The sequence below is a fragment of the Phocoena sinus genome, chromosome 8 (genome assembly GCF_008692025.1).
Source record: "Phocoena sinus isolate mPhoSin1 chromosome 8, mPhoSin1.pri, whole genome shotgun sequence".
Classification (NCBI taxonomy): Eukaryota; Metazoa; Chordata; class Mammalia; order Artiodactyla; family Phocoenidae; genus Phocoena; species Phocoena sinus.
In genome coordinates this window covers 107,601,982-107,628,226 of record NC_045770.1, presented here as the reverse complement: position 1 = coordinate 107,628,226, position 26,245 = coordinate 107,601,982, and the positions used below count along the sequence as shown (strand labels likewise).

At 53.1% G+C, this 26,245-nt stretch overlaps 1 protein-coding gene across 1 annotated transcript in view; it reads left to right on the top strand.

Annotated features, from left to right (window-relative positions):
* SHANK2 (SH3 and multiple ankyrin repeat domains 2) overlaps window positions 1-26,245 on the top strand; it is a 544,666-nt gene that overhangs the window by 92,673 nt on the left and 425,748 nt on the right. The window contains 3 exon segments of the mRNA XM_032638880.1: window positions 14,374-14,577; window positions 19,416-19,487; window positions 21,498-21,606. Coding sequence (XP_032494771.1) covers window positions 14,374-14,577; window positions 19,416-19,487; window positions 21,498-21,606 — 385 coding nt within the window.

Below are 26,245 nucleotides of genomic sequence, written 5' to 3'. Positions count from 1 at the left end.
GTCTGTCCCCACGACCCGTCTGAGCCAGTTAACGCAGGTGCAGGAGCCTGGCCCACCTGGCAGAGGCTTCTGGAAGATGCCTTTTTGCTTTAATCGATGCTTCCATTTATTAGGTAACTGCGTCTTCGAGTTTTTTTCATTGAGGAAAGAGCATCTCAGCTGCTCTCCTGACCCCTCAGCTGCAATTTGTTTCTGTCCACCCGTTCCTCTCTCCCTCAAATTTCTCCCCGAGAGCAGCAGCCCGTAGCATCCCCGATCCCTGCCACATCCTTCATCCCCACTGCATCCCCACCTTGCCTGCCTCCCCGGCCCTGACGCCCACATCAGCTGACCGGAGTGCCCCCCACCCCACCCCGATCCATCACTTGCCTCCAGTCGGGCTGTCAGGGTTGCTCCATCCAAGTGGCCTTGGGTCCTCTGGCTCATCACTGAGAATCAAAGCAGAACTCCAAGAGCACAGAGGGCTCACTTCCTCCTCCTTCAGGGTTTTAAATCCTTATCCTGTTGCCGCAGACAACCGTCGTATTTGCTTTTTATATCTGAAGCTTCCCTGGTTTTTGAATATGAGGAGGACTTTGCCTGTCCTGTCCGTTTTTGAGCCCATCTCCTCCTACAGTAGCTGAGAATCCAGCCCCGACGGCTGGCCTCTCACTCTGCAAAGACCAGGACGTGGGCATGTATCATGAGAGAAGGTTCTGGAAGGCCTGTGCAGGAGTGGCTCGTCACGTTGAGAAGCTCTGTCAGAGCACATGGCTGGGCGCGTGTTCAGTCCATCACTCTGGGCCCCTCGGGAGGTGAGAGTCTCCTTCTGGGAGTTAATTGCAGCCTCTGAATTCCACTCCCAGAAGGTTTGTCGTTGACTGCCAAGGACGCACCTTTCCAGAGGGAATGTGGTGGGTTGGGTGGACCCTCTGCCATGTTCTCTGGACATCCAGGCACTGGGCGAATGGAGGGCAGGAGGCTCGGGCGGAGGAAGCGCAGGTTGGCCGAGCCTGGCCCCTGCAGCCTGGCCCTCCCGGGCTCCCTCCTGCCTGGGTTTGTCTCACATTCAGACAGGATTCCTTCTCCTGGGATCCCTCCGCGGCTCCCTCATCCCTCCACCGCTACTCATGTCTCACGGCAACCAAGCTCGGCAAGGCCTCCCTGACCCTCCGGCTGGCGGGAGGTCCTGTTACCATGTCTGTCCAACGCCGTCCCAACCACGGTCACGCCTCCAGCTCGACCTCCCGTCCGGGGCCTGGACCTCGTCTCTCCCTTGACATCTCCTCTGAAAGCTCAGAGGCCCCTCGACTCACACGGTCCTTTGCTTCTTCCCTCTGACCCCACAGCTGGCCCCACTGGTTTCCCTCTCTTGGCCAGTGGTTACATTAAAAAACCCAGCTCTACTGAGGTGTGATTTACAAGCCGTGAAGCTCACGCATTTTAAGGGCCCCATCCAATGGTTTTCAGTAAGTCTGCTGAGTTGCCCGGCCACCTCGGTCTGGACTCTTCCCATCACCACCTTGTGCCTGTTTACATTTCCTCCTCGTCCCCACTTCTAGCCCCGACAGCCACTAATCGTGTTCTGTCTCCATGGAGCCCCCTCTTCTGCACCACCCACGTGAACAGGTCACATGCGGTGTGGCCTTCTTTCACCCAGTGTCATGGGAGTGAGGTTCATCCACGTCGTGACATCTGTCTGTTTTTTCCTTTTTATCGCCGGGTAGTAGCCCATCGTGTGGCTGAATCCATTCCCCGGTTGATGGCCAGTTGGGTTGTTCCCACTTTGGGCTGTGAACCTTCTCTGATTCTGTTGTCTGAGCCAGAACCCAGGAGTTATCCCGAGCATTCCATCGTCCCTCAACCAATCCACTCCCAAGTCCTGCCCTTTGACCTTCTGAATCCCTTTGCACCCGTGTCACTCTCTCCCCACCCCAGCCCTGTCTCTGCCATCTTCCTCCTGGACCAGAGGAGCTGCAGACCCCACTTCCCTCTCAGAAGTTTTCCACACAGTGCTAAAAGCAGTTGTTTTTAATGCGAACCCGGTTGCCTCTTTGTTGTAGACCACCCCCCATCCAGGAGTCTTACTGTTCTTAGAATAAGATCAAATGCACAAACTTATTTACAAAACAGAAACAGAGTCACAGATGTAGAAAATATACTTATGGTTACCAAGGGGAAAGGGGGGTGGAGGGATAAATTGGGAGATTGGGGTTAACATATACACACTACTATATATAAAATAGATAATCAACAAGGACCTACTTTGTAGCACAGGGAACTCTACCCAATACTCTGTAGTGACCTATATGGGAAAAGAATCTAAAGTTTTTCTTTATTTTTGGCTGCGTTGGGTCTTTGTTGCTGCACGTGGGCTTTCTCTAGCTGCGGTGAGCAGGGGCTACTCTTCGTTGCGGTGTGCGGGCTTCTCATTGTGGTGGCTTCTCTTGTTGCGGAGCACGGGCTCTAGGCACGCGAGCTTCAGTAGTTGCGGCACGTGGGCTCATTAGCTGTGGCTCGCGGGCTCTAGAGCGCAGGAGTTGTGGCACACGGACTTAGTTGCTCCGCGGCATGTGGGATCCTCCCGGACCAGGGATCGAACCGTGTTCCCTGCATTGGCAGGTGGATTCTTAACCACTGCGCCACCAGGGAAGTCCTGGGAAAAGAATCTAAAGAAGAGTGGGTATATGTATATGTATAAATGAATCACTTTGCTGTTCGCCTGAATCTAACACAACGTTGTAAATCAACTATATGCCAATAAAAATTAATTTAAAAAGAGGATCAAATGCTAGACGTCTTATGAATTCATCTCAGCCCCCGCCTGCTGAGGTGACATCTGAGCTGAGCCCCAGGTGATGAGAGGTTGGCTTGTAAGGATCTCTGCCCAGAACATTCCGGGCAGAGGGTCGCAGGAGCGGCATGCCTGAGGTGGGAATGAACTTGGTTGGCAAGTCAGAGCAGCGGGGAAGGCCGAGGCCGCCGGCTGGGCGGGTGCACAGGGCGGAGGGCGGTGGGTAGGGGCTGAGGCGAGGGGGTGTGATTCCCCCCGAAGAACAGTGGGAGTTTTGGAAAGGTTTGGCACAGAGCCTGTGACCTCGTTTATAGTTGAAAGGGGACCCTGGCTTCTCTCGGGGGAGGAGAGAAGGGCGCAGAAGCAGGTAGGAGGCTCCTGCAGGAATCCAGGGGGTAGGGGGTGTTGGAGGCTGGGGCCAGGGGTGGCGGGAGAAGGTGGAGACGGGGACAGGTTCCTGATGACAAAGTCGAGGTCATCAGAGCACATGTGGCCCTTGCAGGAGATTGTGCTCTGGCCAAGCAAAGGGTCCTTAAGGGTGACTTGTATCAACACCCTGCCTGCGTCTTTGCAGTTTCTCAGCACAGGAACCAAAAAAGACTCCGTTTCTTTTAAAGATTGAGTTGTAATTCACATACCATACACTTTGCCCATTGAAAGTGTACAATTCAGTGGATTTTTTTAACATCTTTATTGGAGTATAATTGCTTTACAGCGGTGTGTTAGTTTCTGCTGTATAACAAAGTGAATCAGTTATACACATACATATGTTCCCACATCTCTTCCCTCTTGCGTCTCCCTCCCTCCCACCCTCCCGATCCCATCCCTCTAGGTGGTCAGAAAGCACCGAGCTGATCTCCCTGTGCTATGCGGCTGCTTCCCACTCAGAGTGAAGTAAGTCAGAAAGAGAAAAACAAATACCGTATGCTAACACATATATATGGAATCTAAGAAAAAAAAAATTCAGTGGATTTTAGTAAATTCACGGATGAGGGTACTCACCACCGCAGTCAATCTTAGAACATTTCATCACCCCAGAAGGAAGCCCCGTACCTGTTAGCAGGGTGTCCCCATACCCTCCCCCAGTCCCTGGCGACCACTGTCTGCTTTCTGTGTCGATGGATTTGCCCATTGTGGACGTTCCATGTCAGCCGAATCAGGTGATGTGTGGCCTGGGAGGCAGCTCATATCTACTCACTCTTGTTGTCAGCTTCTCCTGTTGGAGGCAAGCCCATCCCCCTAGGTCTTCCCCTGAAAACAACGCTTATCCCATTGGTGCCTTATAAATGTCTCCATTAAATGGCCTCACGGGTCACCCAGTAGCCCAGGCAACACAGAGGTGAGAAACTCTTGCATCAAAATGTTCTTTCGTCTTTTGTTCTGCCATTTTGTTTTCAGATTTTCCTGTCCCAGATTTTCCTTTCTCGCCTGCTTGTTTGCTGACCACAAGGAAACTTGTTTGGGATTTTAGACTTGATTAGAAAATTAGTTGTACATGACCCTGACTTGAGTGTACATCTTCTGCCCTAAAAAAGTCATCGACGAGGACTCAATGGGCAGAAGGTGATAACGGCGACAGTGTTCTTCCTTCGGGAACTTGGTTTATGGCGGTGAAGTGTGGCCCAGGGCCGACTCCGGTTCAGCCAGGGAAGCCCCCAAGGGGCCGAGGAACACCTTAGGTTCCAGATTGGTGTATCTTTTGTTCATTGAGAGAAAATTTGAAATATAGGAAAAATACAAAGAATAATATCATACATACCAGCTTTATTGTTTATTATGTAGAATTGACAGTGGTTAACATTTTGTCTTTTTTCACTCACAGGGTTAAAGCGTTTCTGATAAAGCCCAAGTCTCCCTCACCCTCCTGCCCAGGCCCCTCTGCTCAGAGGCAGACACTGCCGTGATTCACTGTGACTCCCTCTTGTCCCTTTTCCTCTTTTTATGTGTATCAGTGATCTCTATATACTGTTGTGTTGTTGTGTAAAAATGAATATATATATACCTGGTATCACACTGGGCATGTCATTTATAACTTACGTTTTCCACTTGGTGTTACATTTTTAAGATTTGTCTTTATTTCTTTTATGTATCCACTCATCCATCCATCCACCCATCCATCCATCCACCCATCCATCCACCCATCCATCCATCCACCCATCCATCCATCCATCCATCCATCCACTCATCCATCCATCCATCCATCCATCCATTCATCCATCCACCCATCCATCCACCCATCCATCCATCCATTCATCCATCCATCCACCCATCCATCCATCCATCCATCCATCCATCCACTCATCCATCCATCCACCCATCCATCCATCCATCCATCCATCCATCCATCCACTCATCCATCCATCCATCCACTCATCCACCCATCCATCCATCCATCCATCTGCCCTTTTGGCATTACAGAAATACTTGTTTGGACCTTTGATCTCTACTTCCAGCAGCTCTGTTATGTCCTTTGTAGTATGCATCTGGATCACGTTGAGGGGGTAAAAGCACGGAACCTTGTTATCTTGTGGTTTCATTCATTGCTTGGTAAAGCCAGAGAGAGCCCACCTCCCCACACCCTTTGACTCCCCTCTGCCTCCATTTTCTCTGTGATGTGGTGATAATCAGCCTCATTGTCCTTATTGTTTTTTGTTTTTTTGGCAAAGCAAGGTAATTATTTTATTTATTTATTTATTTTTTGCGGTACGTGGGCCTCTCACTGTCGTGGCCTCTCCCGTCGCGGAGCACAGGCTCCGGACGCTCAGGCTCAGCGGCCATGGCTCATGGGCCCAGCCGCTCCGGGGCACGTGGGATCTTCCCGGACCCGGGCACGAACTTGCGTCCCCTGCATCGGCAGGCGGACTCTCAACCACTGCGCCACCAGGGAAGCCCCTCATTTTTTAAAAAAACTTAATTAATTTTAACATCATTATTAGAGTGTAATTGCTTTACAATCGTGTGTCAGTTTCTGCTTTATAACAAAGTGAATCAGTTATACACATACATATGTTCCCATATCTCCTCCCTCTTGCGTCTCTCCCACCTCCCACCCTCGCTATCCCACCCCTCTAGGTGGTCACAAAGCACCGAGCCGATATCCCTGTGCTATGCGGCTGCTTCCCACTAGCTATCTACCTTACTTTTGGTAGTGTATATATGTCCGTGCCTCTCTCTCACTTTGTCACAGCTTACCCTTCCCCCTCCCCATATCCTCAAGTCCATTCTCTAGTAGGTCTGCGTCTTTATTCCCGTCTTGCCCCTAGGTTCTTCTGACCATTTTCTTTTCTTTTTTTTTCTTTTTTAGATTCCATATTTATGTGTTAGCATACAGTATTTGTTTTTCTCTTTCTGACTTACTTCGCTCTGTATGACAGACTCTAGGTCCATGCACCTCACTACAGATAACTCAATTTCGTTTCTCTTTATGGCTGAGTGATATTCCATTGTATATATGTGCCACATCTTCTTTATCCATTCATCTGTTGATGGACACTTAGGTTGCTTCCATGTCCTGGCTACTGTAAATAGAGCTGCAGTGAACACTGTGGTACATGACTCTTTTTGCATTATGGTTTTCTCAGGGTATATGCCTGGTAGTGGGATTGCTGGGTCGTGGGAAAGCTCAAGGGCCCTCCTGTGAAAGGCCCGCAAGAAAGGCCCCGAGTGTGCTGGTCACCATTCACGTACGGGGCAGCTTGCCGAAGGCTGAGAGAAGCTTTATTTTCATACGTATCATTAAGAAGCGAAAAGCCTATTTAACCAGCCCCAGCTTTGTGTGCTGTAAGGATTCCGTGCTGCGTCTTCCTGTTAGCCGTGAGGCTAACGCTCCGTACGCGAGAGTGGTCAGGCCAGCTCACGCGGTCTCAGTAGCCCAAGCGACACATGTCTGGCTTGGTGTGCTCTTCTGTTCAAGCTTGCTGTCAAAACCCACTTAAATCCTGTCGAGAAACTAATGCCTGGGTCTGGAATTATTACACATTCTGTCAAAAGCTTTGTAAATCCCACAAGGTGGTGAGAATATTGTGGTTCAGAGGTCACCCCGGGGAAGAGCAGCGCTCTCCTCCTTCCCTGATGTCCCGGGCTGATAACATGATCCAGAAAGTGGCAATAAGAGGGCACGAGTCATCAGAAGTTAATTTTCTGCATTAGTGCCAAGGGTGAGGCTCTTTTCTAGCACCTTTGCTCTGTGGTTGCATTTCCGTGGCTCCTTCCCTCCCGGTTCTGACCGTTCTGCCCACAGCCCTCCTTTCTGGGCGGACGGACAGGAGCTCTTAATTCCACTTGGTCCGCACAGCATCTGTCCCTATGTGATGTGGCCACCACCTCCCCTGTCTCCCTTTCTCTGCCTGGAATCCACTTCGTGGCCCCGCCTGGTGAACCCTCCCGATTTGCGGCTCCATCCTGTGCAGTGGGACCAAGTTGAAACTCATCAGCCCTCTGGTGCGTTCATTCCAGACCCGCCTCTGGCAGCTGTGTGACGTGGGGAGCAGTTCCTAGGGTTTACGGCGTTCCTCTTTGGGCTTGGGGCTGCTTGTACCTCCTCCAGGAGAACCTAAGGAGAAGAGGGTGCGTTTGACGAGCTTTCTTTGTTGGGCTGGCGGGCGCACAGTGAGTGCTTTGTGTCTGCGGTCAGGACGATTTAATTCTCCCCCGCCTGCCCTTACCCACCTCCACTTACTGCTTCTAGGAGGACCTCTTTAGCCAGCATCATATCCTCTGCTTTGCTCTGAGCCTGCCTGAAATCGTGGGGACCAACAGAGGAAAGTGAACTCACCTCCAGGGAGGGTGTGAGTCTCTGACAGAGCCCAACTAGTGCCTCTCAGTGACTATGGCCTTGACAGCCGCAGAGGACCACTAGCTGGCCCCTTAAAGGTCACCAGGATGCACGGTCCACCCACCACTTCACCAAAGCATCCGGGGCTGCTGTCAAGCGTTTATTCTTTGGAAAATGTTATTCCGATTGGAAAAACCCTAACCCTAATCCACAGCCACTTTGGCCTTTAGTGTTTAAACCTTCAGAAGCACTAGTGTGGTTCCTGGCCATCAGCTTCCTCGGGCCAGGCTGTCCTTCTCGGTCACAGTCACCCACTGTCTTCCCCGTTCCACATACATCCTTTCGTGTGTTACCCGTGCCAGCGCCTCCATGTTTTCCACCACAGGTGCAGCCTGGTGGGTGTTTGTCCACAGCAAAAAGCATTGTTTCATTTGGACGATTGCATTCGGAAACCACTCCCTCACAGTTCTGGGGGGCAGAGGTTGGCAGGTATGCAGATGGCCCGTGAACAGCCCTTAGAGGCCAGCCACCCCTCGATGCACCTTTAAGTGACTCCTGGCAAGTTCTGTTTATCAAGGGCCTTTGAAATGCATCCCGAAAGAATTGAGGATGATGTGAAATGTGCTTCTTTTGCAATGAATGATGTGCTCAGAAACTGGGATTTCTTTCAGGATATCTTGCGTTCCTGCTGAATGCACTGGGGTCCGTGTTTCCAGCTCTGTATCCTGAACAGGTGAACGGGGGTGATGCAGGGGGCCCCCTCAGCACCACGACCCCTGAATGCTTTGTCAGGCCGCCCCCTCGTTCTTCTCGCCTTTTCTGGGAGGAAGTCAAGAGTGAGCTGGATTTAAGTCTCACCTGAGGACCATGAGTGAGCAGATGTGGCGGGGGAGGTGATCTGAATAGATGGTGTAATCCAACCCGTGTTGTTGATGCTTCTTCCCTTGGCCTCCAGACAGCTCACGGTAACAGCAGACATTTTACACAGTGTAACATTTACCATTCCTCAAGCTTTGTCTAGACACGTCTTACCCTTCTGACATCTTACAAAACAACCATTGTCATCATTTCTGTTTCGCAGGGCCCAGGACAGATTTGGAGAGCAATTTGCTCTCTTACATAGAATTCTCTTGCCGTGTTTTTGTGAATCAGAACAGCCTGTCCAACTTCTGCCTGCTTCTTCTCCACGGGCCAGCCCCTCCGGCAGATACACGTGACCCCAAAGCACCAGGTTGTGTGACCCTCTGTGGATCCTGTGAGTTAGCTGGCCACACAGACACGGCCCAGTGTGGCCCTCTGTGTGTGGCAGAGGCTTGGCCGTGGTCACAGTGTGATGGGCTGCCTTGTGTCCCCGTAAAATTCATATGTTGGAGTCCTGACGCCCAGCACCTCAGAAGGTGACTGTATTCGGAGAGGAGGATCTTTAAAGAGATGGATAAGGTGAAACGAGGTCACTGGGGTGGGGCCCTAATCCCATAGGACTTGGTGTCCTTATAAGAAGAGGAGGTCAGGACACAGACCCACACAGAGGGACGACCCCACGAGGACACAGGGAGGAGACGGCCGTCTGCACGCCGAGGAGAGGCCTCAGGAGGACCCAGCCCTGCCCACACCTGAATCTCGGCTTCTAGCCTCCAGGACTGGAGACAGTACATGTCTGTTGTTTAAGCTCCCTGGCTGTGGTGTTTTGTTGCAGTGGCCCAAGCTGACTCATACACACAGATCCAGGGTCTTGCGTGGTTCACCCAGGCTGGGCACCTGCCTCTCTCTGTCTCCAGGGCCAGGGTGCCTCCCCTTGAGTCCAGGTATTTCAGGGTTAGCCTCATGTCTTGCAGAATAGCTACAGTTCACGTTGGCCATGTAGGAGTTCTCTCAGTCTCTTCATTGTAGATTTCAGTTTGACCACGAGCTCTACCAGCGGAAGGGCCAGAGTTTCGTGCGTGTTGACCGCACGCCGACCGCGGCTCTGCCCACTTTGGTGCTGTGTCTCTCCTCTCAGGATTCTTGGGTCGTTCAAGGAGCTGATGAGGTCTCGGTGCACTTGGTGCAACGCGGGGCCCCCAGAAGTGGTAGCTCTCCCCATCCTCTTCCCGATCACGTGGGGACCTTGCTTTTCTGCCGGGTTCTGTCACCCAGGACGGTTCCACGTATGGAACTTTGTATTCAGTGCAGTTCAGTTCCAGTGACATCCACTGAGCTGCACGGACATCAGGTATGGTTGTGCCAAGAACAGGACATAAACCCTGTCATCACGCAGCAGCTCAGAGGGCCAGGGAGTGCTCTCGCCAGCTGAATGCCGGTGGTGCCAGGAGCCGGGAGAGGGAGAGGGTGGGGGATGTGAACGGGTGCGTCTTGGAGGAGGACGTAGATGGTTACCTGGGCTTGAACGTGCCTCCCTCTGGAGGATGCTGAGGCTGGCCTGCGGGCGTCCTCGGAGCTTCCTGGATGCCGGCTGCCCTCCTGTCATCCGGGCTGATGGCGGTCACAACCCCTTCTCTCTCTGTTAGAGTGTGCACGTCTCTGCGCCTCCCATTTCCAAACCACGCAGATCCCGTGTCGAGCGCTCTGCTTGTCAGGACGTAAGCGAGAAGCACTCTGATGTGGGTCTTGGAGATGCCCTTACGTCCTCTCGCAAGTGTTCCGTGTCTTAAGCCACCCGGCGCCGGGCGGCCTTGAGATGCATCTGGATGTCCTGGCATTTGGGCTGTCGCAGCGGGAGATCAGTGAGTGACAGGTTCTGACTCCTACCTGCGTGTCAGGAGAAAGGGAGGAGGAATACATGCGTGTCCCACCTCCCAGGAGACAAGAAATGCGGGTTGGAGAGGCTGTGACCTGCAGGCTGGACAGGAGGGAGCAGGGGGCAGCCGGATTAGCTTGAATGGTCCGTGGGCTGTGGGTTCAACTCGGGGAGCCCAGCGGTCAGCTCAGCTGGGAGACCAGAGAGAGGGTGAGTCCCCGACCCTGTGGGAGGACCCCGTGGGAGGTGTGAGTGCAGTTTCAGCTGGTAGACGAGGTGGGGAGGGGACGGCCAGCTGGAGGCACAGGTGCACAGGTGCTGGAGGCTGGGGACACACGTGGCCTGGCTTTCCAGAGGACTGCCCGTGCGTTGCTGGAGTGTGTGCATGTGTGTTTGTCTGTGCATATGTGTGTGTGTCTGTGTGTGTATATGTGTTCGCATGTGTGTATGTACAGGTATATATGTGTGTTTGTATTTGTGTGTCCGTACGCGTTTGTGTACACACGTTTGTGTGTGTATGTGTGTGTGTGCGTGTGTGTGTGTGCCAGTGCACACGTGTGTGGGGTTGGGGCCAGGGCAGAGGTGGTACCGACAGGCAGGACGTGGGGAGTTATTGGCTTCAGAGGGGACCCTGGCGGCCGCTCAGGGAGTCAGGTTGTGTGGGCCCGAGGGGCATGGGGTGAGCTCGGTGCAGTGGCCGCTGGGGTGGTGAGAAAGGCTTGGGGCTGCTGGGCAGTGGAGGTGGGACAGATGAGGACTCACACACCCGAGGTCATGGATTAATGCAGACCAGTCCACAAGCTGCGGGAGAGGACGCTGTCAAGAGGTCCTCCTGGGCTTGTGGCATGGGAGGAGGGGCAGCCGCTGAGATTGGGGAGCAGGAGGGGAGGGGCAGGGAGGGACGATGGGGGCATCTGTTTGGGGGTTGAGTTGTTAGGTTGGTGTTATCACTTAGCCCACGCTGGAGCCACTCATCTGTCAGCTGGCGTCCAGGTCCCTGCGTCTCCCTGCTCGGTGAACTTGGGCTCATGGTCAGCACCTTCCTTTGTGTCCAGGGTCCTGCCACCGGTCCACCACCGTCACCATTGCTGGCTGAGGAGCCTGTTCCAAGATTTTGTTAGTCCTGTGAATTCACACCAGGGTGAAAATCTTTGTTTGAAGTGCTTTGTTGTTCTTCGGGGGTTTTCTTTCGTCCATCCTCCCTGAAGCCCAGCTGTTAAGTAGAAGAAAGGACACCACGTCCGTGGTGCTCCCCTGCTTTTTCTGGGAGACACGTCCGCGGCTAATCTCAAGCACCACGTGCCTTGAGACCTGTGACGTTGTCTATTTTTCAAAGTATCTCGGAGCATAGCCTTTACTTCTTTGAAACAAGTTATTTAGCATCTCCCAAATAGCGTCCCTTGCTGTGGAGGTGAAACTGCTTCTCCCTTGTAACTGTCAACGTTTGACATTGGGGCAGGTTGACAGGTCGTTGGAAAATCTGAACAAAGGCAGTATCTCCCTGGTCCACAGAGGACCTGAACGTAAGTATTCTCTTCTGTTTTCTCAGTGACTAGACGTCTGGTGTTTTATGATTTGTCCGCACTGAGGTGCCGTGTGCACAGAGAGGAAATGACGTGTCAGTTAAATAGCGAGGACTTCCGAGCCGGGCCGATACAGCTTGGGTTCGGATTGAACCTCCACCATTTTCTAGACACGCGACCTTGGGGTGGTTACGTGAGTCTCGGAGGCTCAACTTCCTCATCTGGAAAACGGGAATAGTAATAACTGTTATTGCATTGTATTTTAACATACAATTATATATTATAGTTATTGATATAATAATCACACTATATCAGTAATAATGATTATAATAATAGCAAGACTCTCCGCTCGTGGTTGTGTTGAAGGTAAATGTAGTTAGCACAATTTCTGGCATTTAGGAGTCAGTACGTGTCAGCCATGACCGTGTCATCGTCACGTTCACTGTCATCGCCATTATGTTCACTACCGCCATCATCAACACCGCCACGTCATCACCATCACCATAAACATCATCAACACCACCACGTCATCACACCCCACGAGGCTTTGAGCTCCTTAAGGGGCAGGAACCCTTATCTTCTGGGGGGACACAATTCAACCCATAATGACATGTATTATATATGTTCCGTCTGCTTCTTACAACTGCCCTGCAAGTTATGCAGTTACCATGGTTTTCATCACAGAAACAGGGGGACCACTGGGTTGGTAAATTTGCCCAGGATCCCAAGGTTAGCGTATGCGGTTGGGTTGGAAATCCAAGCCTTTCTGACCTCCGAGCTCCTGCTGCTTCTAGAGCAGTTTCTCAGTGGCGCCCTCTTGGCGTTTTTTTTTGGAGCAGGACATTTCTTCATTGTGCTGGGCTGGCCTGTGCGCGACTCAGCATCCCCAGCCCTGCCCCCTGAGTGGCAGTGGACGCCAGTCTCTGGGATCATCTACAGTCGCCACACAGATCCCCCGGGGGATGGTTTTCAGGCTGTGCTTTGCTCAGCACCCACTTGCTGGCAGGATCCTTTCTGCCGGCCGCAGGGAGGGGGCCTCAGGCCCGCTTTGGATGCTGGCCTCTAAGGGAACTTGAGTTCATGCATCCATGTAGCTGGAACCAGAGGCCGACAACGATTCTCAAAGCAGGAACTGGCGAGATATCCACGGCCCTACTCGGTCACCTCTGATACAGCTCCACCGTTGCGTTGGGAGTTTCCAGACAGTCTTCTCATTCAGGCGAAGATGGCAGGGGTGCAGCTGGCAGTCACTGAAGCGAACAACCAGCCCCCGCCCAGCCTCGCAGCCCCGAGAGGAGCTCTGAGCCTTACTCTTGAATTCAGTCTTTGCCATCGGAGAGGGACAGACGGCACATTCATGCCCGTGGGGTCAGGTTTCTCGGCAGTGGGGTTCCGGGCTGCCTGTTCAACCGACCTGTTGTTGAGAGTAGGGGTATCCTCTTACCCAGCAGGGAGGAGCTCTCCCGAGGCAGAGGGTCAGGGAGATAGTAGGGCCTTTTGCATCCTTGGGCGAGCAAAATCCTCCTGCAGAGGATTGGTTCCAGCCTCATACGCAGTCAAACTTCGTCGTTTCTGAACGCTTTTACAAGTGATTAAGCACATTTTTGAGCCCCTGCCGATGGCCGTGCAGTAGAATATAATTTTAATACAATAAAAATTAGAAGTGATGGTCAGAAGGGGATTTGGCCTAACGTTTGTTTTCCTGGTTTATTGGCAGGTCTCACTGAAGGGACCTGGGAACGCGACCAAGTCGTGTCATTCTGGTTCTTAGCGTCTTCGCTCTGTTCTTGAAAAGTGTTCGTGGTTGGTTTGCAGGAACCGTCTGTACTATTTAGCTTCTTCAAAAATTAACTTTCACGGCAATTGATACGATTTCTAAATCAAATCATTCTTCATAATTGCCGTTCTTTATGGTTTGGGAGGGGCGGTGTCAGTGCTTTTGCAGCTGTTACGTTCAGAGTCAGGGGGGTGGGGCGCTTGTGCCCTGGGCTTTCCCATCAGTGAGCTTATGAGAGGAGACGTCCACCTGGGCCTGAGATGCCAAGAGAGAGCAATCGGGGTAAAAACAAAGCCACACGGTAATTCACTCGCGCCGTCGTCCTCACTCTGTTTCCGAGACCAGCTACAGCAGCATCACCTTGAAACTTGTGAGAAATGCAGCTTCTGGGGCCCAACCCAGACCCGCTGGCTCAGACACTCTGCTTGGAGGGGGTGCGGGTTAACAGTCTGTGTTTAACAAGCAGGGAGGTTTGAGAAGCTCGGTACAAGTGAGGGAACTGCCCAGGGCAATAGGTGGTGGGGAGTGATGACCAGCAAACACAGCTGGTCCCAGAGATTGGAGCCAATGGTGAGAGCTGAGGCCACAGAATCAGTGAGTCGATCTGAGCTTTTCCCCTTTTATATTTACCGAAGCGACAAGAAGGTCGTATTTTTCATCCAGAAAAACCAGGGGGTCCAGAGCTCAGAGGAGCTCTCAGGATGGAATGGAAGCACCTTTGGCATCTCTGACCACGTGCCGGGGTGGCATCCTGCATCACTAACCAGGGGTCTCTGTCCTTCCGCGCAGAAGTGCATTCGATTTAACCCAGATGCGACGGTGTGGGTTGCGAAGCAGCGGATTCTGTGCTCGTTGAACCAGAGCCTGAAGGACGTCCTGAACTACGGGCTGTTCCAGCCAGCGAGCGACGGGCGAGACGGCAAGTTCTTGGATGAGGAACGGCTTCTGCGCGCGTACCCGCAGCCCGCGGGCAGGGGCATCCCCTCCCTGGAGGTACTGGTCACCGCCTCAGAGCCCGGGCGTGATGGTAGAGGGAGGACCTTCCCCCAGTTGCACATTTGCTTCGGACTCTGGGAAATCGCTCTTAGCTCAGGACAGTGGTGTGCATTCTCAAGGTCGCGGCAGATTTTGTCCTGATTTGCGGACCAGGGTGCAATTTTTAGCCATTTGTTTTCCTGCTGTGGATTGGATGAACTTGTTGGAGGGACATCTTGGTGTGAGCGGACCATGGGTCTGACTCAGGCTCGCGTCACCTGGAGCTGTGAGCCCTGGGGACGCAGAATGGGGTTTGCTTCTACCTCCCTTGAATCTCCCCCGACACCCCGCCCTTGGGCTCAGGGTGGCCCGTGGCCATCCAGCTGTTGTCAGAAGCATGACTCCCGGGAATGAGCTGTGGGTTCTTTGAGCCGCTGTGGCCAGTCATGTGCTCTTGGGCTGCCTCGTGAAGTGGTGGGTGCATACACCCGGCAAGCCTTACATCCACAGAACGTGTGTCCCCCGGCTCTGCCCTGGGGAGCCCGGGCTTGCTGCACCCTGAGTTTACGTATGGTATTTCCACATGGTATATTTTTATTTATTTTTATTTATTTTTTGCGGTACGCGGGCCTCTCACTGCTGTGGCCTCTCCCGTTGCGGAGCACAGGCTCCGGACGCGCAGGCTCAGCGGCCATGGCTCACGGGCCCAGCCGCTCCGCGGCATGTGGGATCCTCCCGGACCGGGTCACGAACCCGTGTCCCCTGCATCGGCAGGTGGACTCGCAACAACTGCGCCACCAGGGAAGCCCCACATGGTATATTTTTAAATTAATTTTTAAGCAACTATACTCCAATAAAAACGAATAAAAAATTTTCATTGGCGCATAGTTGATTTACAATGCTGTGCTAGTTTCAGGCGCACAGCAAAGTGCATTAGTTATCCATCCACATACAGTCACTCTTTTCCAGGTTCATTTCCCATATAGGTCATTAGAGAATATTGAGTAGAGCTCCCCGTGCTGTGCAGTAGGTCCTTGTTGGTTATCTATTTTATATACAGTAGTGTGTATATGTCAATCCCAATCTCCCAGTTTATCCCTCCTCCCCCGCCCCACAACTGTTAAGACAGCGACACAAGTAGGTGGAAATGTGGTCGTTTCTACTGTGACCCCACACGTCACTGTTATTATCAAGTGATCGCATTCGTTTCAGCTTAGTCAACAGTGAGAGCCTGTGAGTGTGGCATCGTGGGTGGCATCTGGGCCCTCGAAGGGGGTTGGTCTGAAGTCAGAGACATCCTGGAGCACGGCAGCCCCTCATCTGCACATTCCCAGGTCTGACAGTGACCTTGAAGCTGAGGTTCTGAGACCCCCAACGTGTGTTGGACCAGGGAGAAGGGTTTCCGTCAGGAAAAGCTGGGATGCCCCTGGGGAGTCAAGTGGTTCCCTGTTCTGGCCTCAGTTTGCTCACCTGTGAACTGGGTGTCCATTGAAAAACCCCTTGTCGGGGGCCTGCTCACAACCTGCCCCTTTCTCGGCGTGGCCCACGTGCATGGGACAGTCAAGGTTCCGGTCTGATGGAGCTTACACTCCTGTAGGAGATGACAGGCCAGGAACAGTAAACAAACAGCTCATTTGGGGGCTGATAATTTCTATAAAGACAGTAAAACAGGGCGAGAACAGGCAGTCCGGAGCCTACCCTTGATTGGAAAGCGTCTTGGAGGAGGCGACACGGGCCCGTCCCCCGGCCCCCGAGAACCGAACACGAGGAGGCCTGGGAGAGCCCGGTGGGACCTGGGCAGGGCTGTGTCCTGCCTTTCAGGGCAGCCGGCACGCGTGTCCTTCTGCTGTCCCATCCAGGGACTCGTGGCAGCCGAGGCTGAGAAGCGAGCACGTGAGCATGCGTTGCCCCATGTGGATGGGTGGTCTGTGACATCAGATGGACTTGGTCCAGTCCTGGTCACTGTGGGACCCTACGTGCCACCCCACAGCCTCTCTGAGCCTCAGATTCCCAGGTTTGAAATCGGGGGAACATTACTACCATCTTCTCGGTGGCTGTGAGGCTCGGGTGAGCTATTCCTTGGGACAGTGATCTTAGCATAAGGCCAGGGAATGGGCGAGTGCCTGCACTGGTGGGTGCTGTAGCTGCTCCTGCCATCAGCTCCCGTTGCCACGAAGGAGTCACTTACACATGTGTTCATGCATCTCCTTGGATCACCGTCCTGCCGGGTGGTCCGCTGTGTGGGGCTGAGCCGGGCCTGGAGGTGGACACGCCAGGGGCAGCCTGGATCTGAGCTCTTTGCCTTGGATCGTGGCCGTAAAACACGGTTGGCTACGTAGGAAACACAGAGAAAAGAGCAAGAAGAGGATGTGTGTTTCTGAGCCTACATCCCTCTAGCCACAAGCCGTAAACATTTATGACTGTGGAAATAGACATGCTCCTCCATGTGCCTCCTCCGCGTGTCCCCCTCCTGCCAAGAGATGTTATCGACCCCCGCATATTTCTTTTTATAACTGAAAAAGCACCCACTGACTTGAATTCCTACAGATCCGTCAAGTTAGCAAAGTCTGTTACATCCCCTCACGTCACTCTCAGTGGCTTCTGAAGCCTCAGAGCCGTGACGTGTGAAGATACACAATAGGGAGTTTCACGGCCGTGCCCAGAATGTGCTGTCCTGGTTGAAGCTAGAATCTGAGGGCTAGAGTCCTGAAACGGCCTGCGTCTCCTCCTGCCAGGTCAGTCCGAGAGGGCGGACACTTACCGTTTGCGACGGTGCACGTGATCCAGGAACTGGGTGCAGCCTGCGTTTCACGGGACTTTCTGATTTCACTGGTTTATTTCGGCACCTAAAAAAATAATCAAGTTTTGGTCTGTGGCACCAAAGAATTTTGTCTGTCGTGGGATTGCTCTTTTGTTTGGAGTGGAGGGGAGGAGCTGATAAGGTGGTCACTCTGGAAACTTCACATGGGATGAGACTTTCGGGGTTAGGTCACCCCCTGCTCTGCACCCTTTGTGTCATGCCTGTGCTTCTTTAAACTCCTCGGAGTGGGAGGGAATCAAGGGAAGTTGGGGAGGGAAGCGTCTGCCCAGCACCGGTTCTGTGCCAGGAAGCTCACATTCAATCCTCGGGGCACCCTGGGAGCTCTGTGATCCCCGTGCGACAGACAAGGAAACAGAGTCCGAGATGGGGCAGGTGTCCAGCCCAGTGACTCGGCTGCTAGCGAAACGGAGCAGGACCCTATGGGCCTTCCCTCCCCGCCGTGTCCTCCGCCTGCCTTTTGTCTGTGGAAAAAGTTTAATCAAAGAATATGTTTGGGCTTTCCTGGTGGCGCAGTGGTTGAGAATCTGCCTGCCGATGCAGGGGACGTGGGTTCGTGCCCCGGTCCGGAAGGATCCCACGTGCTGTGGAGCGGCTGGGCCCGTGAGCCATGGCTGTTGAGCCTGCGCGTCCGGAGCCTGTGCTCCGCAACGGGAGAGGCCACAGCAGTGAGAGGCCCGCGTACCGCAAAAAAAAAAAAAAAAAAAAAGAATATGTTTAATCAGAGAAGTGAGAAAATGCAGAAACAAAGGAAAACAGTCAAAGGAGACCAAATAATAATAGTTTAGTCATTAAGCATAGTCAAGGACCTTTAGTTCCTCCTCAAGGGCTAGAGATAATATTCTGAGCCGTATCCTGTGAGCTGTCTTATAGATACTGAAACCCCTACCAGGTGGAAGCAGTTAAGTGCATGGTGACCAGACTGTAGCCATGACATAAGCTGCCACAATTCTGAGAATTGACCTCAAAGAAATGGGAACAAACCAACCCTGGAACTGAGGCTAACAGGACCTAAAGCAATCAAGATGCCGCTGGTCAGAGCACCGATGACCAATTTCAAGATGACTGCCAGAGCTGACCGTGCCGTGTCTGCATGTAGCCCCCTCCCTCTGTCTACAAAAGCTCTAGCCCACTGATTGTCAGTGGGGGGGAGTCGGCCTTTGGACGGGAGTCCACCCTCCCTTGCCTCCAGGCTGCCAGCATCTACATAAGGCAAACTCTCCTTTCCACCAACCTGGCCTCTTTATTGGCTTTTGAGCGGCGAGCAGCCGGACCCCACTTTCCGTTACACTAGGGCGGTGGCGGGGTGGATTTGGAGCTGTGTCTCAGCTCAGAGTCCCAGTGACTCCCAAGCTGCCAGCCTGCTTCCCAAACCCGCCACAGTGCATGTACTACAGAGGCAGCCAGGGCACCCAGGAGAAGGAACAGGGCATCGGGTGAAAGGCGCTGGGGATTCGGAAACAGCCTGCGGCCCCAGTGCACCCTCCCGGGCGCCATCTCTCTACCTGAGCCAGGTAGACTTACTCAGCGAGCCCCTCTGTTTCCATGACGTCTCTGCCAGGTTAGAGGAGGTGCTGTGCCGTTTGAAGGAATGAGTCTGAGCCCCAGAGTCCCAGGTGGAGGCTGTGGGCTGAGGGCAGGTGGCTTTGCCAGGCTGGGGCTTTTGAATGTGTTTAATAAAGGTTGACAATGTCGAAGACAGAGCCCGCGTGAGAAGCGGGTCCTGATTTGCTGCCATGCTGACGATGCAGAGGAGAGCAGAGCACACCAGGCTCCCCAGTCCTCACCCCTCTGTGTTGCTCTCATTTCTTTTTGTGACTTTCCAGCCAAAACGGCGGCAGCATCTCCGCAGAAGTTACCCTCACGCTGTCGTAGGCTCTGTGGTGCGAACGCAAGTAGTTTATTTAACACAAAAGGGTTTGCTAGGGAGCCCCCGCCCTGGGTGAAATACCCACGGACAAGGCAGGTGTTTCCTCTGAACGGCTGCGTGAAATATTTACCTGGTTTTCTTTTTTTCCTGTTTGTGTGTCTGTGCCAGTTTCGCTACAAGAAGCGGGTGTATAGACAATCCAATCTGGATGAGAAACAGTTGGCCAAGCTGCACACGAAGGTAAGCCAGGACTGGTTGTGCCGACCCTTGGTGTTCATTTCTGCGTCATCACCTCAGAGATCGGGGAGCTCTTGGGCAGAGGGTTCTTCTTCCTGTGACGTGCTGAGGCTGCTGAGCCCCTGCTGCCGCCAGAGCCCCGTTAAACACCACCATCGTCTCCTCCCGTGTGACGCAAACGCAGTCGATGCCTGCACGTAAGGGAACTAGTATCCCTGAGAGTGGAGATTGGGGCCCTACTTTCTACTCACCTCCTCCCGGGTGTTTCTGGGAAGAGGGGTGGCCGCTCCCTCTGAGCCTTCGCTGCCGAAATAGGGGACAACACTGAAGTAGGTGTCTGGTGCCGCCACTCTCGTGATTAAGGTGCTGTTTACATAAACTGCATGGAGGTGGGACGCACAAGGGAAGCGGGGGAGAAGGAGAGAGTTAAGGAAAGAGCTGCGGGCTGTGTTTCAGGCACACCTGCACTCCGTCAGGGATGCTGTGCCTGTCCAGGGCGTGCAGGAGCTGGAGAGTGCAGTGAGCACCTCGCTCAGCACGGAAAAAGATGTGTGATACCCAAGGATGCTCTCAGATGCCCTCCTCCAGGTCCAGCCCCTCCCCGGAGAGCCTGGAGCGTTCCCTGCAGAGCACAGGGAGAGCCAGAGTCAGGACGGTGCCCGTTCAGCTTACCTAAGCCAGCCCCGATCTGCCCAGGTGAGCTCACCTGCAGCCATGAGTCCACAGAGAGCGTCCCCAACCTCTGGGGTCCCCTTGTTTTTGTTTGTTTCATCCCTCCATTCGTATCAGGATGGACCTGTGGATTTTCATCGCGTTCAGTGGGTTATAACCTGCCATTCTCATGATTTATTTTTGTGCCCAAGTTGTCCGGATGTGGCCGGTGGCCCTTCTGCCTGGCTCTCCTCCCTCTGGCGCTGTCCCCACCATCCTTTGAGTGCTGACGACTTTCAGGCACAAGACGGTCAGGTTACTCTTGCACTTTCCCTGCCCAGCCCTGGAATCTGCCCACACAGGGGTATTTAGATCCAAGTCTGGTCTGGGCACTTTGGGTTTTTTCGATTACTCTCTAATGTGTACATGAAAATGTGTTTGTGCATTTAAAATAATGTCGATTAGTAAATGGCAATGAAGGTGTTCAGTGAAACCAAGTGTATCCCGTGTCCTTGAGCGTTTGTTAATGTTTAGTCCCAGAATGTACAGAAAGCATCCAGGTGGAGATCTGCGGGCTGAAGGGTCCAGGGGTTGGTTTCAGGGTGACTGGGGAGGGGTGTGGAGTGCGGCTGGAGAACTGAGCCAGTGAGAGCATTTGACTCATCTGACAGAGGCATCTCAGGTACTGTGGTTACCATCAAATAGCCCAGGCTATCTGCTAGATGGACAGAAAATTATTATTTTCCTTGCCGTTGAGTCTGGGCAACCTGGTCAGTGTTGAGCCCCTGGTCATTTTGGTCTCACGAGGAGTGACTGACTCCCTCACCTTGAATCGCTCGGTGGCCCAAGCATCCCTGTGTCCACCTGCAGGTCACGGGATCAAGTGGGTTAAGCTGAGTGAGCAGTGCCCTTCTGCTCTCCGTAGCAGCCAACGCTTTAGAGATTAGGAAACGCAAATACCAAATCCTTATCCTTGGGCCTCGCTCAAAAGAGGATGGAGTCAGAAGACCTGGGGTGCACCCTGGAAAGTGTAGTTTTTCAAAGTGGTTCAGGTGGCTCATCCTTTTGAAAGTGTGGGAACATCCTGTGACTCTCGGCAAGCGCAGAGGTCGGTGGGGGATTTCTAGAACATTCATCCAGGACAGGCCAGTTGCGTTTGCCATGTGCTGGGCTCCGGGCTTGGCCCCGGGGTTCCAGATGCAGAAGGATACTGCCTGGTGAGCCTGGGGACTGCAGCGGTGCCCCATCAAGGGGCAGCTCTCCTCCCTGCAAAGGCGGCCAGCCAGGGTGCACCCCGCAAGGAGCCTTCCTGTGGCCTGAAGAGACATTTCTCTGTAAGACCAATTTTGCTTTTCTCTTTAGAGCAACCTGAAAAAATGCATGGATTACATCCAGCATCGTTCAGTGGAGAAGGTCGTCAAGATGCTGGAACGAGGCCTGGACCCGAATTTCCATGACCTGGAGACGGGAGGTAGGGGCTGGTTGGAGACACTTGAGGAAACCCCGCTGGAACGTGGGTTCGGGGAGGAAGGGTGATTCTGTCGTTCGGATTACACGTGCGTGGGCAGCATCACCCTTTGCTGGGTTTTAAAAGTGCTCTCTCCCTCCTCCGGGAGCCTGTGCTAGCGGCATGGAATCGCCAGCATCCGGGAGGTGCCTGGCGAGTGGTAGGTGCTCAGTACGTACCTGAGCTGAAGGAGAGAATGAGTGAATGAATGAATGACAACACAGAACAGCCGTCTCATGCCAGCCCTGGGAGACGCACATGCACCCGCATGTGCCTAGCGCCCCCTGCTGGAAACCAAGTCCCTGCGCGTGGGACCTCAGATCACGCGTGGGATAAAACGGTACAGGGCTCTCATCCTCCGCCCCGCTGACATGGGGGCCGGAGGATCCTTTCTGTTTCTTACCAGTTCCAAATGGGCATTAACTTTTGTTTAATCTCATCTCTTCTCTTTTTGTTTCCAGTTTTATGGAAATACAGTTGACGCAAAACATTGTATTAATTTTCGGCGTACAATGTAACGATTTGGTGTATGGATGTACTGGGAAATGATCACCACGACATGTTTCGTGAACATCCGTCACCACTCATAGTGACACGTTTTTTTTTATGATGAGAACTTTTAGGATCTACTCTCTTAGCCACTTTTAAATATACAACACAGTATTATTAACCGCAGTCGCCATGCTGTACACAACATCCCCAGGACTTACTTATCTCGTAACTGGACGCTTGGACCTTTTGAACCCCTCCACCCATTCCACCCACCCCACCTCCTACCTCTGGTGACCAGCAGTCTTTTTCTCTGGGTTCAGTTGTTTTAGATTCCACGTGTAAGCGAGATCATACAGATTTGTCTTTCTCCATCTGACTTATTTCACATAGCATTATGCCCTCAAGGTCCATCCAGGTTCTTGCAAATGGCGGTATTTCTTTCTTTTTCATGGATGAATGATGTGCCATGGTGGGGCTGGACAGTCCTTTATGCTGGGGGCTGTGCTGTACACTGTAGGATGTGTACGGCATCCCTGACCTTCACCCACAAATGCCAGTAACACCCCCGAGTTGTGGCCGCCAAAGATGCCCCCAGACATTGCACAGTGTCCCCTGGCGGGGGGGGGGGGGAGGCACCGTCATCCCAGGTGAGAGCCCTGTGCCTGGGGGACACGTGAACTCGACCAGCTGAGGTGAGGCTATCGTGAGAGCCGAGAGCAGCTCAGGTGAGGGTCTCCATGGCAACTTGGAGCGTTCATCCGGGCAAGCGGGCGATGCTTAGCAGAGAGCGTTTATCTTGGACTCAGCGGACGGGGCCTCCCTCCCCCTCTCCTCTTGGGTTGGGCCGGTCCTCCCTGTGCCAGTGTCACGTATATGTGTCCCACCTCACAGTTGCTGAACCCACAACAGGGGCGGCAGCTGAAGGAGGGAGCTTTCTCGTCACTTGTGGGGACTCCAAAGCTGGGGCAGGACCCGCACCCGTGCTCCTGCAGCCGTGCACGTCCCCATCCGCACACAGGTGGCCGTGCTGTAATCACGGTCGACTCCTGTCTCCTGAATTTTAACTGAGCAACGTGAGAACAGGGCTGCTGGCTTATCGGTGACACAGCTTCAATGCCCGAGATGCCAGGGGACAGGACATGCTTGGATGGGGACAGGAGAGCACAGGCCTGGAGGGGGGACGAGCGCAGAGGCCTGGCTGAAGGTGAGGAGGGTACCAGCCCGGGCAGACACTTGGTGAGACAGGAAGCTGGGGGTCTGTGCGCCGGGAGCTGGGACGGGGTGACGTGGGCAGGCGGGCTCCCAGGCAGCCTGATGGGTGGATGGAGCACAAGGCAGAGGTGGGCCCTGCCGTCCCTGCGCGGGGCTGACCTTCTAAGGTCAGGAGTGATGGGGCAAGACCCCAGGGGTGGGGAGAAGGGCCTGTAGCAGGTGGTGGGTCAGGGGGCACGGGCGTCTGTGGAGAGTCTGGACGGGGAACGGGGCAGCTGTGCAGGGTTGGATGTTCGGTCTGTGGGGGAAGCAGGTATGGGGCCAGCGGCAGGGGCTCTGCTTCCTTGGGGGGGTGTGTGTAGCTGAGCAGAGGGTCTGAGCACCAGGGCAGGGTGGGCACACGGTAAGCACGTGCTGGCTCTGGCCCCGTGGTCAGCGGATGGCTCCTCTGTGCCCTGTCACCTAGGCTGGCTCCCAGCCCGTTGGGCGGGGGGTGGGTGGGTACCGTCCATCACTGCAGTGCAGCTCCCAGCACTTGGGCTCAGACCACACATGGGCCTGTGGATTCCTGAGCATGGACATGAGCCTTCAGGGACAGTGGCAGAGCTGAGCCAGGCCTGGGGTCTGTGGTCCTCGGGCAGCTTCCGGACTGGGCTCCCGCTGGCCTGGCCGCATCCGTGGCTGTTTCCCGATGATTCCCCGGGCTGGACACCGCCCCTCCTGCTCCCCCCTCCCCATCATGAAGCAGGCCTGCTTCACTGGCGGTGGTGTCGCTGGATTCCAAGAGTTTGGATCGACTGTTATTCCAGAGCCGACCCTAACCGAGCTTCTAAAAACACATCAGCCCAGGCCCTAGATTATTTCAAAACGGGGGTCAGCGGTCATTTCTCCTGGCCCCGCCTGTAGTTAGAAACGCTGTCCTGGTGGTGGTGGATGGCGTCATCGTCAGAGCAAATGCAGTGGAGCCTCGGGGACCCGGGAAGGAGAGAGACGGAGGCGACATGTCATCCACTCTCCTCAGAACTGGGATAGACTCGACCCGGGAGCGGCAGCCTGTGGAGAAGGTGGCATGGGGTGAAATGAACGCTGGGATTTCCTGAACTATCCCCATGACTACAGCCTCTGGGCTCACCGATCAGGAAGAACGAACTCTGAGAAAAGAAACAGAAACCTGTTTTCCCCTGAAATCCGTGCAAACTGGCACCTGACAAAGCACAGAATTCAGGGCAGGTGTTCCAGCGAAGGCTGAGACCAGGCTCCGACCCCATCCGACTGGGGACCAGCAGTGGGACGCCCGCCTCCCAGGCAGACAGTTCTTGTACAGGACTTCCCGGATCTCAGCCAATAACTACCAGTCATCAGAAGGTTTTGGTTGGATTCTTTTTTTGTTTTGGAGGGGGGGCTCTGGGCAGATCAATTATCAGTTATTATTTATTTTCGGTTTTAACATTTAAAGCAGAATTATTGAACAACCCTCACATGGTGGCTGCCAATTGGTAATTTTCTACATCAGTTTTATGTCTTATAGCTAATACTCTCTGTAAGGCGGAACTTTCCCTCCCCTCACCCCACTCCCATATTTTTGAAATTAGACTTCATTTTTTAGAGTAGTTTTAGGTTTACAGAAAATTGAATGGCAAGGGTAGGGGGTCCCGTATAACCAGCCACCCCCAGGCTCCCAGGCTACTGACATCTTGTGTCAGTGTGGCCGTTTTTACACTGATGACCCTACATTGATACATTATTATTAACTCAAGTCCACTTTTCTTTTCAGTCGGGGTATAGTTGTTTTACAGTGTTGTGTTAGTTTCTACTGTACAGCGAAGTGAAGCAGAGCTCCCTGTGCTCTACAGCAGGTTCTCATTATTTATCTGTTTTATACATATCAGTGTATATATGTCCATCCCTCTCCCAGCTCATCCCACCCCTCCTTCCCCCCCTTGGTGTCCATACGTTTGTTCTCTACATCTGTGTCTCTATTTCTGCCCTGCGAACCAGTTCATCTGTACCGTTTTTCTAGATTCCACAAATATGCGTTAATATATGATACTTCTCTTTCTGACCTAGAAACTGTCGTACAGAGTGAAGTAAGTCAGAGAGTGAAATCAAGTCCACTTTTACACTAGTGTTTGCTCAGTGCTGGACATTCCGTGGGTTTAGACAAATGTATAAGGACGTACATCCACCATCATGCAGGCTAGTTTTCCTGCCCTGAAAATCCTCCGTGCTCTGCCTGTTCATCCCTCCCTCCCACTAACCCCCGGCAGCCACTGATCTTTTCACTGTCTCCATAGTTTGGCTTTTTCCAGGATGTCATATGGTTGGAATCGCGTAGCGTGTGGCCTTTTCAGATTGCCTTCTTTCACTTACAAATTTGCACTTCTGTTTCCTCCCTGATTTTCATGGTTTGATAGCTCATTTTTTATATTGAAGTAGAGTTGATTTACAGCGTTGCACCAGTCTCTGCTATACAGCAAAGTGACTCAGTTATACACAGAGACTTTCTATTTTTATATTCTTTTCCATTATGGTTTATCCCAGGAGGTTGGATATAGTTCCCTGTGCTCTACAGTAGGACCTTGTGGTCTAGCCATCCTGTATATAATAGTTTACGTCTGCTAATCCCACACTCCCAGTCTTTCCCTCCCTCATTTCTTTCTAGTTCCGAAGATTATTCCCTTGTGTGGATGGACCACGGTTTATTTATCTATCCACCTACTGAGGTGTGTCTTGGCGGCTTCCAGAGTTTGGCGATTATGCTTAAAGTTGCTATAAACCTCCATGCGGGGTTCTGTGTGGACAAAATTGACGGTGATCAAACATGGTGGGTTTTTTCTTTAAGACAAAGGACTACTTACAACAAGCGAAAAAGGTAAAGGAGGTAGTGAATACGGAAAGT